Source organism: Garra rufa, chromosome 15 (assembly GCF_049309525.1).
Source record: "Garra rufa chromosome 15, GarRuf1.0, whole genome shotgun sequence".
Classification (NCBI taxonomy): Eukaryota; Metazoa; Chordata; class Actinopteri; order Cypriniformes; family Cyprinidae; genus Garra; species Garra rufa.
This window is the reverse complement of record NC_133375.1, coordinates 10,034,396-10,048,831: the sequence shown is the minus strand read 5'-3', so window position 1 is coordinate 10,048,831 and position 14,436 is coordinate 10,034,396. Positions and strand designations below refer to the sequence as shown.

General features: G+C 35.4%; 2 protein-coding genes across 4 annotated transcripts; one reads left to right on the top strand and one right to left on the bottom strand.

Moving 5' to 3' along the window:
* Positions 1-538: 538 nt before the first annotated feature.
* Positions 539-10,485, bottom strand: sf3a1 (splicing factor 3a, subunit 1). Of its 3 annotated transcripts, none has more exons than XM_073819365.1 (16): positions 10,438-10,485; positions 10,225-10,314; positions 9,680-9,789; positions 8,563-8,767; positions 8,168-8,425; positions 7,957-8,031; positions 7,594-7,744; positions 6,247-6,443; positions 6,007-6,124; positions 5,613-5,920; positions 2,926-3,156; positions 2,614-2,821; positions 1,511-1,671; positions 1,324-1,425; positions 1,129-1,200; positions 539-1,008 (listed from the first exon to the last, which is right to left on the bottom strand). In XM_073819365.1, the coding sequence occupies exons 2-16, from the start codon at positions 10,270-10,272 to the stop codon at positions 907-909; spliced, it is 2,346 nt and encodes a 781-aa protein (XP_073675466.1). In that variant the 5' UTR covers positions 10,273-10,314; positions 10,438-10,485; the 3' UTR covers positions 539-906. The 3 variants fall into 3 exon arrangements, with proteins under 3 accessions (XP_073675466.1, XP_073675465.1, XP_073675464.1); XM_073819364.1 differs by having other exon boundaries at positions 10,225-10,317; positions 10,438-10,478; XM_073819363.1 differs by lacking the exon at positions 10,438-10,485 and having other exon boundaries at positions 10,225-10,426.
* Positions 10,486-10,576: 91 nt separating this feature from the next.
* Positions 10,577-10,891, top strand: LOC141287229 (coiled-coil domain-containing protein 157-like). Its single transcript, XM_073819362.1, has one exon. It carries the CDS (start codon positions 10,640-10,642, stop codon positions 10,889-10,891), a length of 252 nt encoding a protein of 83 aa, XP_073675463.1. The 5' UTR covers positions 10,577-10,639.
* The last annotated feature ends 3,545 nt before the right edge of the window (positions 10,892-14,436 follow it).

Sequence of the window (14,436 nt, the reverse complement as noted above, 5' to 3'; positions counted from 1 at the left end):
AATTTATGCTGTCTAAACCATGGAAAAAATGTGTGGACATATATAGAGAAGGACTTAGTAAGCACTAAAGGGTGCAATATTACGACAAACTAAAATTAACAGGTGGTTAAGAGACGTATGAGCAGTATTAATTAAAATATTAGCCTAATACTTCACCTATCTGACCGGAAATAAGAACAAACACTAATGTTGTAAAGATTCTTGACCTAGAATTTCTGGCTTACTTTGGCCAACTGCAAATGCCTACTTTCCTCAGTTTTTTTGCACTCTTCTCCTTGATTTGTTATAAACTTTTGGCAGTCTGTAGCATTCCAAATGTTTTTTTTCTCTGTCCGACCGATTAGTACAGCCCAAAACATGAAAATAATTGATTATTTTCAGCAACAATAATCTGCAAAATTTGAGTTCCGTTCGGTTCAGTGGCATTATTTACGTTCAGTAACGCTAACATTGCAGAGTGAAAACACTAATGTAAATACCGTAATATTAAAAATGCAAAATCATGCAAATATTTGTGAGAAATAAAGACAGTGGCTAATAACATTTTTTACTGAAATTTATTAGGTACGTTTTCCTAAGAGACAAGTATTTATGATGCATCACACAAAATGTAATGTTTCAAGGCTTGAACTTGAGATTGCAGGTATTTAACAATCACCTCAATGAAAAGTGAAACTAAAAATATGGCAGTTTGCTAGGAGACCACAGCCAATATTAAATGTTCTCTTATTTAATCATTCATACACTGACTATTTAAACACATTGGTAGGATAATCACAAAACACTGATTACTTTGAACTGCAGTTTTTCAGAGCATAGCACAAGTTCTGTGAAGTGTACAAATGTAGCAGGGTTATAAGCACAATAAATGTGGAGGATTCAGCGGAGATGATGAATGTAAGTGATCTACTTCTTCCTTCCTCCTCTTTCTTTAAGGGCCAGATGGATGACGGAGCCATTGTTCATGTTGTAATAGGCCAGAGAGTTGGAATCTTTGATGAAAATACCCTGAAGAATCAAAATACAAAATAAGATTACTTTTTCAAAGCGAGTGCTTTTATATTTAACAATCCTATAAAATTAACTGCCTTGGTTATTTTATTTTAAAGTGAATGTTTAATAATTTACCTCATACTGCAGCTTCTGTTTTCCAGCTGGCATACCAGTAGCTTCATGGATCTTAACCTTGATGACAGACACCTGAGGTACAATATGGCATTTGATTAGCTCACATTTTCAAACATATGTTGTATAATTCTAAAGATTAGTAGTTCAAATGTGCACAAAGGGTGCATACAGATACCAGATAGGCAAAATCTTTACCTGATCTGTGAGAGGCAGGTTGAAGTTGAGCACTTGGCCACTCAGCTTCCATTCTGTCTTGTCCTGCATGTTGGGCACCTGGACCTTGACTGCAACAGGTCCCTAAAATAGATCAAAGGTCAAATTAAAATGATTGACAAATGACCCTGATTAAACAGTTAAACATTCATTGTTAAGTGCACTGTACCTTGTTCCTGCGCAGGAACTCATCTTCTGGAATCAGGTTGTCCTCAGTCTTCATTTTCTTGCTGGAAGGTTCATCCTCGTGAGGAGGTGGAGGATGGGCAGGAGGCATAGGGGCGGCAACAGCGCTGGGAGGTTGAGGCACAGGGGGAGCAGGTACAAATGCTATAAACAAAAAAGATTTATTAATTATAATTATTAAGAACATTAATACAATGATTAGCTTTTCTTAATTTATAAAATGCTAAATATTAGGGTTATTAAAGAATAATTTTTAATCAAATATAAATTATTTTAACTATTAGTATAATTATTTTAAATCAGACACTACCAGTCAAAAGTTTTTGAAGAGTAAGATTTTAAATGTTTTTTTAAATAAGTTTCTTCTGCTCACCAAGCCTGCATTTATTTGATCCAAAATACAGCAAAAATAGTAAAGTTTGAAATATTTTTAATTATATAATATTTTTATATATATATTTTTAAATATCTGTTATCTATTTGAATATTTTTTTAAATGCAATTTATTCCTGTGATTTCAAAGCAGATTTTTTAGCATCATTACTCCAGTCACATTATCCTTTAGAAACCATTCTAATATTCTGATTTGCTGTTTAAAAAACATTATTATTATTATTATTATTATGAAAACAGTAGAGTAGAATTTTTTTCAGGTTTCTTTGATGAATAGAAAGTTCAGAAGAACAGCATTAAAATAGAAATGTTTCGTAACATTATAAATGTCTTTATCATTGCTTTTAAGCAATTTAATAAATTATTTAATTTAATAAAGCATCCTTGCTAAATAAAAGTATTAATTTCTAAGATTTATTTTTTAGACTTGATCACAGGATGAAATAAAAATTTTAAATTTATTCAAATATAAAACAGATATTTTAAATAGTAAAAATATTTTTGCATATTACTGTTTTTGCTGTACTATAGATCAAATAAATGCAGGCTTGTTGAGCAGAAGAGACTTCTTTAAAAAAACATTAAAAATCTTAGCGTTCAAAAATTTTGACTGGTAGTGCATAACCAAACAGTTGGTTGACTATTAATTTATTAAAATTTGTATGCAACAGATCTATTCTTCCAAAGACTCACCAGCAGGAACCACCATGGGTGGAGGTCTGGGTGCCATAATATGGGGTCCAGAGGGTGGCATGGGCACCACATTGATGCGTTGGGCATGCAGCATGGGTGGCATTGGGGCCAGAACTTGTCCAGGGCCCAGGCGCACCACAGGAGCTACTGGAGGTCTGGGTATGACAGGAACCGCAGGGAGCAACGTGGTCCGCACTGGAGGTGCCATCTGGAATATACACAAGCTTAGGTCAGAGCTAGCACTTTCATTTTTGTATTTGACTCTAGCTGATCTTTCAAACCTCCTGAATGCAGGATCGGATTGAGACTTACAGGAGGTGTGCTGATTGGTGGGGTGGGTTTGGGCATGCTGGGGGCCACTGATGGCATAGGCGGCTGAAGAGTTTCATTGGGCTTGCTGGGACCGATCTTCTCCTTGCTGTCATCCTCCTGAACCAGGCCTTTAGCTTTGTGGATGGCTTCAATCTGTTCCTGCAGGGTGATGTTAGCCTGAGCCGCCTGCTGGGTACGAGCCATACTGCCAGAGTGACCGTCCCATGTGACCTGCGGAGTAAGAGGAAGGGGGTGTTAGGAGAAACACTACTTCCCTCTGGTATCCCTCACTTAGGGGTCACACTTGTGATCGTCAGCAGTCAAAACACACTGAAGACAATAAAGCATAGTATATTATTATCAGTGTTGGGGGTAACGCATTACAAGTAACATGAGTTATGTAATCAGATTACTTTTTTTCAAGTAACTAAGTAACGCATTACTCTTTCATTTAAAAGAAAATATCCGAGCTAACCAATGTCTTTGCTGCTGACCTTTGTTGATTCAATAAGCCTTTTTCACAAAAATCGGAAATTACGTCAGTGCAGGGTAAAGTCAGTTCCGCTACAGGTCTGTGCCTATTATATTAATATGCTCTTGTCTCAAATAATGCCTTTTACCTTTTCTGTTTTGTCTGTTTTCCAAGTTGGTGTTATATAATCAACAAAGAAAAAACATTTTTACTTGTTTGTGATTTATATGGGCACTCGGACCGCTGACTCGTCAATATAATATGCGCAACATAGAGCCAGCTATAGTTTCTGTTCTCAATCTCTGGTATATTTAAGCTATTTTTTTTTTCAATTTACTCAGTCATTTCCCTCGAATCACTACATCATGGTAAATTATGACAGCATTTGACAGCCTTTATATCCAAATGCACATTTTCCCAAGATTAAATTAAACGATTCTGTGTCCAGATGATGCCTAAACTCAATGTAATCCAGATCCAAATGGAATAAAGCAATTAATCGGAGTATTGTCTTGTTTAGTATTATATTATTTTATTATGTATATCCCTGGGCACATTTATGCAACGTACATTTACACCGTAAAATGAATAATGCAAGGGAGAGCAAGTCGAAAATACAATATTACTTTAATAATAATAACAACATCATTAATAATCGCGAAAAAAACTTACGTGAACAGTCATAATGCACAGCCAGCACCAAATAGACAGAACGGCAAAACTCAAAACTGTACTGTATTATAAGTGCTATCATTCATAATTAAATAAACATAGTCTTTGTGATGACCAGAAGCTGACACAAAGTTTTTGAAAAAAATGTTTGCTATTTTTAGAGTAAAACCCCGGTATATGTCATAGTATCATAGTATCTATTTTGTAAAAATAGACTTAGATTCCTGAACTTACGCATGTTAAGTACGGCCGCTGCTGTCACCGGAAAAACTTTTACCCTGCGAGCGCCAATCCGGAAGCCAGAAACACGGAAGTGTGAAAAAGGCTAATTCAACCATACTAATAAGCAAAACTTACTTTAGATTAACTAACATTTGTGCTTCATTTTTCTCATTGCTAAAGAGTGTTGAATGAACTTAAACATATCTACTGTACAGATGGGAATTAACTTTTCCTTTCATTACACTTTTTGGTGTAAAAGGGCCTTTACATTTGCTAAAATTCAACTTTTTGTATTAAAAACAAACAAGCAAGCTCTGCCCAGATTTAAAAAGTAACGCAAAAGTAATGTAACGCATTACTTTCCATAAAAAGTAACTAAGTATGTAATTAGTTACTTTTTTTGGGAGTAATGCAATATTGTAATGCATTGCTTTTAAAAGTAACTTTCACCAACACTGATAATTATCTTTAATATTTTGTATTCTGAGAGGATTTTATGGTACTACACAATATTCATCTCAAAATGATCTACCATTCATGTTTATATACACCATACATGTTTCTTTTTTGTGCTTTCATAAAGAAACTTTCACAAAACCACAAGAGTTTATATAATCATAATGACGTTTGTTTATTTATTTATTTATATATAAATAATTTAACTTTTTTTTTCTCCCTAAAATGATGCAAGACCACCAGTTAAATTATTACTATTTATTACATTTTTTGTGAATTATTTTTAGTGTTTACGGGTGTTTCTTCAACTATGGCCATATTTTTGGTCCTTCAGACTTTTAGAAAGTCTCTTAAAACACATTCTTCTTTTCAATATGTGACCCTGGACCAAAAACCCACTCAAGTAGCACGGGTATATTTGAAGCAATAACTAAAAGTACAATGTATTGGTACAAAATGAACCATTTTTCTTTTATGCCAAAAATCATTAGGATATTACATAAAGATCATGCTTCATTAACATATTTTGTACATTTCCTACCGTGAATATCTCAAAACCTAATTTTCTGATTAGCAATATACATTGCTAAGAACTTCATTTGGACAACTTTAAAAGCAATTTTCTCCATATTTAGATTCTTTGCACCGTCAGATTGTATCTGTATCTCAGCCAAATATTGTCCTATCATAACAAACCATACATCAACAGAAAGCATATTAATTTTATATTTTATATTTCAGATGATGTGTAAATCTCAATTTTAAAACCTGGACCCTTATGACTGGTTTTGTGGTCCAGGGTCACATAATTAATTGTCTATTAATATTGTGAAAGAGGGTATTTTTTTTCATTTGCAATTCTTACCTTCTCCTCTGGTTTCTGTATCTCCTCCTCTCCGATCTTCTTACCGATGGCCGTTTCTTCCACACCGAAGATATCGGTACGTCTCTCGGCCAGCTGCTTCAGGCTGCTCTCGATATCAAGGCCAGGAGCGTACACTTCCTCCTCGATCTGGCGCTCACGAATGCTGCGGTCACGCTGCTCCAGCCAGCGGGGGTCCAGCAGACCGATGCGCATGTGCTCCTGCATCTTACTGGCTGGGATCTTCTCACCAGTGATGGGAGAGATGAGGTACTCATCAGGGACGGACACAGGAGGCAGAGGCTTAGAGGCTGAAAGATAAGATAGAAAGTCAATGGATGCAATGAAATGTGTGCTGTTCTAGTATGTTGATGTGTGTTTTTATAAATGCCCTTACCCTTGGGGTCGTAGTCTTTGCGGATGATAACCTGGTCCGGGGTGGGGGGCAAAGGTGGTGGCAGAGGGTTATCAGGGGGTAGAGGAGCCTTCATGCCATCATCCTCTTCATCAGAGCCCTATTGAGAGAGGAAGAACAGATTCTAGTCAGAGTGATAGCTACCTATTTCAATAAATATTCAACTATGAACAAAAGAACTTCTTGAAGTAAGCATGACTAAGTCCTCCTTGGTTGTCTCACCTCGTCCATGTCCTGTAGCTGTGTGTCCTGGTCCAGCTGAGCTGCATGTCCGTCTGCTCTGCCCTCTCTCTCATCCTCTTCATCTTCACTCTCTACCTCCATCTCCACCTCCTCACTCTCTCCAAACTTCTCATAGCGCTCCTGGATCAGGATACGAGCACCCAGCTCCTCAGGAGTTGTGGGAGGAGGGAAATTACCTGTAATTTGCATAAGTTATAAAATTGTTAGTATTTATTAATACTAGTAACATTAACTTAACAGTGATTGATATGGACAAATATTAAATGAATAAATAATAATAATAATAATAATAATAATAGTACAAAAATAATCTCAATTTTCTTACAAAATCAGATAGGGTCTGTAACTAGCTAATTGACTTTGGTATTTAGGAAATTTCTTTCCAGTAAATGCAAAATCAAGAGCATTTTTCTAAAGCAAAAGTACACCTCCAGTCAAAAGTTTTTGAACAGTAAGACTTTTAATGTGTTTTAAATAAATCTCTTCTGCATTTATTTGACCCAAAGTACAATAAAAACAGTACAGTTTTTTACTACTTAAAAATATCTATTTTTTTTACTTTAATATATTTTAAAATGCTTTTTATTTCAGTGATCAAAGCTAAAATTTCAGCATCATCACTCCAGTCTTTACTGTCACATGATCCTTTAGAATTCATTCTGATTTGCTGTTCAAGAAACATTTTCTATTATTATTATTATTATTATTATTAATATTAATCATCAATATTTAACAGTTTATAAATTTTTTTCAGGATTCTTTGATGAAAAGAAAGATCCAAAGATTAGCATTTATTCGCAATAAAACACTTTTGTAAAATTATACACTACCATTCAAAAGCTTGAAATTACTGTATTTTTTATTTAGCAATGTTTTATATAATCAAAGGTGATCATAAAGACATTTATAATGTTACAAAAGATCAAAGATAACTGAAAAAAATTCTTCTCTGCTGTTTTCAACATATTAATAATAATAAAATGTTTCTTGAGCAGAAAATCTGAATATTTTGAATGATTTCTGAAGGATAATGTGACACTGAAGACTGGGGTAATACTAGGTATGACACTAAAAAAATTATACTTAAAATTCAGCTTTGAAAATCACAGGAGTAAGTTACATTTAAAAAAAATATTCAAATAGAAAACAGTTACTTTAAATAGTATAAATATTTCAAAATTGTATTGTTCTTGCTGTATTTTGGATCATATAAATGCAGGCTTGGTGAGCAGAAGAGACTTTTGTTTGACTGTTTGTATGCTTGTGATTATAAACATTCTGAAATATCTAAAAATCACATAAACTGCGTTAATTACACATGCTCACCTTGCTCATTTGGTTGGAAGTCTACAGTCTCCACCACCACAAAGTCATGCCAGTCAATCTGAGCATAAGCCACCCTCTCCTTTTCTCGCTCCTCCTCTTCCTTCTTCCTCTCTCTTTCCTGGAACTTGGCCCACTCCACACGATACCTCACCTAAAATATTGGGGAATGAAGTGATGTATTTGCTTATAATATGGCTGTGGTATATTTAGCAGTTTCAGGTCTACTCTCTGATTCACCAAAAGTTCTGTCTGTTGATTTAAAACACCTAAATCAATATAATACACCACCGTCATATTGGGCATACCTTATGTAGACATCTTATCAACTATGCGTCATCTGAAATGGATGTTATAATTAATTACCTGGTCCAAGACCTCACGAGGATTCTCTGCTTCCTTCTTCAGTTTCAGCAGAAGACCTTTTGGAGGGATTAAAACCTGCAAGAAGCCAATCGTTTAAGTGAATTTAATGTCACACTTGAATAACTTACATATATATATATACACACAAATAGTTTTTTTCATAATACCCAGTGCTCTTTAACCTGAGTAGTACTGAGTATTGCTGCCATACCTTTGTGTATTGCTCCACCAGTTTTGTAAAATAGTTAAACAAGCTGTGCTGTGGTCGTAGAAAGTCAAACTGGTAGTTCCTCTGCTCCTTCTGCATCAATTGTGTGAGAAACTGGCGGCCATTTCGGGCGACAAACTGTGCGGTCAGCTTCACCACATCCAGGTCAAAAGCTGCAATGGAGGGAGGGTCGGCAAGGAACTCAAACTCAGTTGGAGGCTCCTTGGGCACCACCGTCTCATGGATAACCTGTGCTTGAACCTAAATGACCATAAAAACAATAGATCTCAATAACAGCTTCCAGCTCTGAAAGGCTTTAATATCAGTCTGCTTATGACTTGACTTATTTATTTCAGTAAATGATATTGGTGTCACAAAGCCACAGACAGGTTCCTTACCTTCTGAGGAAGCTGCTGTGATGCCACTTGTTGCTGTTGCATGACTTTAGGCACAGCTGCAGATGGTTCCTGAGCTTTGCCCTCCTTGAACTCATTGACCTTGTGGCGGTAGTAGGCATGGTAAGGGTCGCTGGGGTTGAGGAAGTTGAATTTTGGATTGTTGATTTCATTCTGTCGAATTCTGGCCTCGAACTCAGGTCCATTCCTATAAACAAAAATGTGGTTAATTATTTGTTTAACAAGAGCAGAACAATATAATTGTGGACTACTTTACACTACCAGTCAAATGTTTTTAGACACTAAGATTTTTAATGTTTTTCAGAGAAGTCTCTTCTGCTCACCAAGCCTGCATTTATTTGATCCAAAGTACAGCAAAAACAGTAATATTGTGAAATATTTCTAATATTTAAAATAACTTCTTTCTATTTGAATATATTTTAAAATGTAATTTATTCCTGTGATCAAAGCTAAATTGTCAGCATCATTACTCCAGTCTTCAGTGTCACATGATCCTTCAGAAATCATTCTAATATCCCGATTTGCTGTTCAAGAAACATTTATTATTATTACTATTATAAATATTTAAAGCAACTGAGTACATTTTTAGGATTTTTTGATAAATACAATAATATAAAGATCAGCATTTATCTGAAATAAAAAGCTTTTGTAACTTTATAAAGTTAATATAAGTTATATTATTATTATTATTGTATATAAATTGATCAAAAGTGATGATAAAGACATGTATAATGTTACAAATGATTTCTATTTCAGATAAATGCTGTTCGTCTGAACTTTCTATTCATCAAGGAAACCCGACAAATTCTACTCATCTGTTTTCAACATAATAATAGCAGATTAATGATTAATAATTAATGATGCTAAATAAATCTTCTAAATGACATAAATAAATTATATTTTTAAATATATTCAAATAAATAAAACATTTAATTTAAACAGTAAAAATATTTTAAAGTATTTTACGGTTTTAGCTGTACTTTGGATCAAATAAATGGAGGCTTGGTGAGCAGTTTTAAATGTTTTAAAACATTCAAAATCTTACTGTACAAAAACATTTGACTGGTAGGTAGTGTATACTTGTGATATAATGTCAAACCTGGCCACGAAGCTGGCAGTCTTGTCAACAATATTTCGGACTTCGGGAGGCGGGTAGATGATTCCCACAATGGGCTTTGTGGCTGGAGTCTCATCCTTCTGGTCTTCGGGCTGTTAATTAAAACATTTCTCTGCTTAATTAATTTGTTGCTTCACAAAAATCACAAGCCAAATTTCAACAACTAGCATTTATTTTGATTCATAGCCTGCTTAGTCTCGCGTAGCCAGACCTTCAGACTAACGGCCAACGTTCCGTAGGCTGAGACTATAGCCTACTATAATACTTTAATCAGTTCATTCATATATTCATATTTATTTTCTCAAAAAATGCAATAATAGCTTATTATGAAAGTTTTGACTAGACTTAGGATGTGGTAGGGGTGGTCGATTCATTCCCCTACTCAAAACATAATCTACAAACAAGCAATACTGTGGTTCATTAACTTGTTTTAATGTTTATGTATGACAAATAGTTTAGTAAGTGAATATGAATTAGATTAACCAATCTAGTACTGTGTTTAAAAGAAACAAACAATAGCTTCATACCTTGTTATTTAGCTCCGGCTGCATGATCTGCACAGGCCCAGGCGGCATGACACCGATGCTACAGGCTCTTCTCAGGCCGAATCAAATACGCTACTTAAAATAAAGGATTGTTGTCGGTTACAGGCGTAATTTGTTAGACAAAGACAAAGTAAAGCCTTAAAAGTTATTGAAAGAATATCATTTCTATGTACAGTTTCATACAACTTCACTAACCTCTCGTTGCGCCAACAGCCGCACAACAGAAGACGGCAAACAAAATCACTTCCGGTAACACGGCCAAAGAGGATTGTGGGAAATGTAGTTGATAACGGAGGACTCTGCATACAAGCAACTATGGAAACCTAATGTAAATAGAGCTAATGCACATGCATAACACAAACGATTAAAGAGCATAAGTAGTTTTAAACAGTTTACCATGACTCATCTGTTAGGTCGTCAGGACTGTATCGACAGCCTTCGCAGAGATCTTATTGATTTACAGGGAGCGGTTCTGGATGTGTTTTCTAAGACTGGACCAGTCCGTTTCCCATCATGGAAATTTCCAGATAAACTATCATGTAATCTGGACTTGGTCAGCCTTTTAGAAGAGTATGATTATGTGGATGGCGATGAAGAATTCAGTCAGCACTCCCATACAGTCTTGCAAGAGTTGCTGATTGACAGGTAACTTAGTCAATTTGTAGGTTATTGTTTCTTGACTTCACAACAAATATTTTTACATTTTATTATGTTTGTATTATAAGTATTATGAAACTTTTTGCTGTTTAGCAGACAAATGTATATGCTTCTACATACAATTAAATACATAAACATACTACAGTTGAGGTCAAAAGTTTAAATACACCTTGTAGAATCTACAAAATGTTAATTCTTTTAGCAAAATAAGAGGGATCATACAAAATGCATGTTATTTTTTTAGTACTGACCTGAATAAGATATTCACAAAAGATGTTTACATATAGTCCACAAGAATAAAATAATAGTAACATTTATAAAACTGAACCTGATTAAAAGTTTACATACACTTGATTATTAATGCTGTGTTATTACCTGAATGATCCACAGCTCTTTTTTTGTGATAGCTGTTCATGAGTCCTTTGTTTGTCCTGAACAGTTAAACTGCCCACTGCTCTTTAGAAAAATCATTCGAAAAATCTACAAATTCTTCGGTTTTTCAGCATTTTTGTGTATTTGAACTCTTTCCAACAATGACTGTATGATTTTGAAACACTCGCTGATGCTCCAGAAGGTAAAACAATGCATTAAGACCCAGGGGTTGAACATTTTTAAACAGACTGAAGATGTGTGCATTTTTCTTATTTTGCCTAAATGTCTTTTTTTTTTTTTTTTCATTTAGTACTGCCCTTCAGAAGCTACAAAAGATACTTCCCTATTTCCCAGAGGGCATATATCTTTTTTTTTTATTTACACTAATCTTCAAATTCAAAGTTTTCACCCCCCGGCATGCATCGTGTTTCCTTCTGGAGCATCAGTGAGCATTTGAACCTTCTGTAATAGTTACACATGAGCCAGTTGTCCTCAGTGTGAAAAGATAGGTCTCAAAATCATACAGTCATTGTCAGAAAGGGTTCAAATACACAGAAATGCTGAAAAACCAAAGAATTTGTACACTGTAAAAAGTAATAAGTTGTATTTACTTAGAAAACCTGTGGTAATTGATTACCTCAACTTTTTCAAGTAAATTAGTTCATCATTTTTGAGTATTTGTAACTCACTTTGACAAGTTTAGTTAACTTAGAGTTAAGTTAAGCTTAGTGCACAGAACTCAAACAAAACAGTTGACTTTACAAGTCTTCTTTGTTCACATTACTAGCAAAATGTGTGGAAACTGATTACCTTACATTTCTCAAGTAAGTTGTACTCAAATCTTTAGGTTGTTAATACAAAGACAGACAACAAATTGTTGGCACAAAAATAGGACATTTATTTGTTTAATAAAATGTAAAGTCCTTACATTTAAAGAATCAACCTTAAAACAAAAAATTGCACATACTGCAAAAAAAAAAAAAAAAAATAGAATAGAAAAAATGTTATACTTTTAAATCACACGACCTGATAAGATTCTTTTTCATTGAAAGCATATTCACAAAAACTTGACGCTTCAAAACTTTCATAAAGAGATAATAAAATACATTGATATGAAACAAGAAGTTTAATCCAAGTTTTATGAAGAGACATGATCTCTTTATATGATAAACAGCATCAGTGGACAAACAGAAGCTTAAACACACTTGCTTGATGTGCACAAGCAAACCTTATTGGTTCATATGGAAGCTCAAATGTGCTGAGTAATACGAGTTATATGTGAATAAAAGCTTAAATTAAATCGTTTCATCATAAAGTGACTGTGCCTCTTTAGAAGACTTGGATTAAAACACTCCTTTCATATGAATTTGTTTTACTACCTCTTTATGAACGTTTTGGGCATATAAACTTTCAGTGGAGGGAAAGAAATCTGTCAAATATCATTACAAATATTTTGCATTGTGTGTCAAAGATCAACAAAAGTTGATTTAACTTTAAAGGAACACTCCACTTTTTTTGGAAATAGGCTCATTCTCCAACTCCCCCCGAGTTAATAAGTTGATTTTTACTGTTTTGAAATTCATTCAGCTGTTCTCCTGTTCTGGCGATATCACTTTTAGCATAGCTTAGCATAAATCATTGAATCCTATTAGACCAGTAGCATCACGTTCAAAAATGACCAACGAGTTTCCATATTTGTCCTATTTAAAACTTGACTCTTCTGTAGTTATATCGCGTACTAAGACCAGCGGAAATGTAAAGATGCGGTTTTCTAGGCCGATAAGATTAGGAACTACACTCCCATTCCGGCGTAATAGTCAAGGAAGTTTGCTGCCGTAACATGGCCGAAGCAGGTGCAGTAATACATTACCACACAACACATGTGCAAATGTTTACTTCCGTCAACATATCCAACGTGCATGCACAGCACAGACACCGTTACTCGCCATGGAGACATTTGTGAGAGACGATTTAGAAGATATTTACTTTGGTGCAGATCCTGAACCGTATCAATTTGAACCAGAATTCACTGAAGCTAAGGTTTTGGTACGCGAAAGACAAAGTGTGTCTGAACTGCCTGGGACAGAAGGGATGAGGAGAGCAGATTCGCGCTGGTGGGGCTTGCCAACCCGTGCCAACTAAAAGTGAGTGCCTGTGTTGTCGCGAGTGGGACCAGGTATTGCCATCGATGGCAAGGGTCGATCTACCTGATGAGGAAGTGGCATGTCGCAACATCCGAGGACTTGGATGCAATGCTGCATCCTGCAGTAGTAGATTTTTTTTTTCCGGTTTGACAAAATAAACTAGAAAAAACGTCACACGCCGAGTGGACCTAATGGCCAGCTATCGCAAGAGTAAGTTATTCCTGCAAACACTACATTATATAATATAAAGATTTTAAATGCATACTGTCAGTTTGCATTTTCAGGCTTACATTCATGATGTACACTTTTACTCAAAACTGACTTTAAAACACAACCGACTGTTCGCAATAACTTTCTTTTGCAATCACACATGGAATTTGGTCATAACAAATACTAAGCCAACTGTTCGCCCAAACCTAGTCGTCAGGGGTTGCATTTCACAGGTAACGTTAGCAATTAATCATGTTTCACTTACAGCCGTGGGCGATGCTCCTCGTTGTCCTGTCTGTAACGTTAGTTTGAAGATTGTTGGGATCGCAGTGTCCTTTAGACGCAGTGCTGTAGTATCGGTAAAACTATCCAAATAGTCATCTGGTTCAAAATCCTCGGAGCAAACACGCCATTTCTTGATCGTTTCTAACGGTGTTTTGAGATCCATGTTCAGAGCAGCCAGCGATTGATTCATTAGTCGGAATTGCTTTTTTTTTTCGTGGGAATTCTATGAAAGATGGTAGTAGATTACGTCTTCGACTTACTATCACAGCCCCTTACAATGCACATAACCATAGCTAATCACACACAGGTAAATCCAGCCACTGACAATTTACCAGCTGCAACTCTGACAGCTGCAACAACCGGAATTACACAAACTTAGCACCGGTCACATTGGAAGTTACCTAGCTGGGAACTAATTTCAGGCGCTGTGTGATATTAATGCGCCTGCTTCGGCCATGTTACGGCAGCAAACTTCCTTGACTATTACGCCGGAATGGGAGTGTAGTTCCTAATCTTATCAGCCTAG

Bases quoted from the DNA above. Each gene is read 5' to 3' on its own strand.
- LOC141287229 (XM_073819362.1), top strand. From the start codon at position 10,640: ATGACTCATCTGTTAGGTCGTCAGGACTGTATCGACAGCCTTCGCAGA.
- sf3a1 (XM_073819365.1), bottom strand. From the start codon at position 10,272: ATGCCGCCTGGGCCTGTGCAGATCATGCAGCCGGAGCTAAATAACAAG. The intron at 7,745-7,956 runs GTAATTAATTAT...CCAATATTTTAG, and splicing joins CTCGTGAGGTCTTGGACCAG to GTGAGGTATCGTGTGGAGTG. The intron at 6,125-6,246 runs GTGAGACAACCA...CTCTCTCAATAG, and splicing joins AGCTACAGGACATGGACGAG to GGCTCTGATGAAGAGGATGA.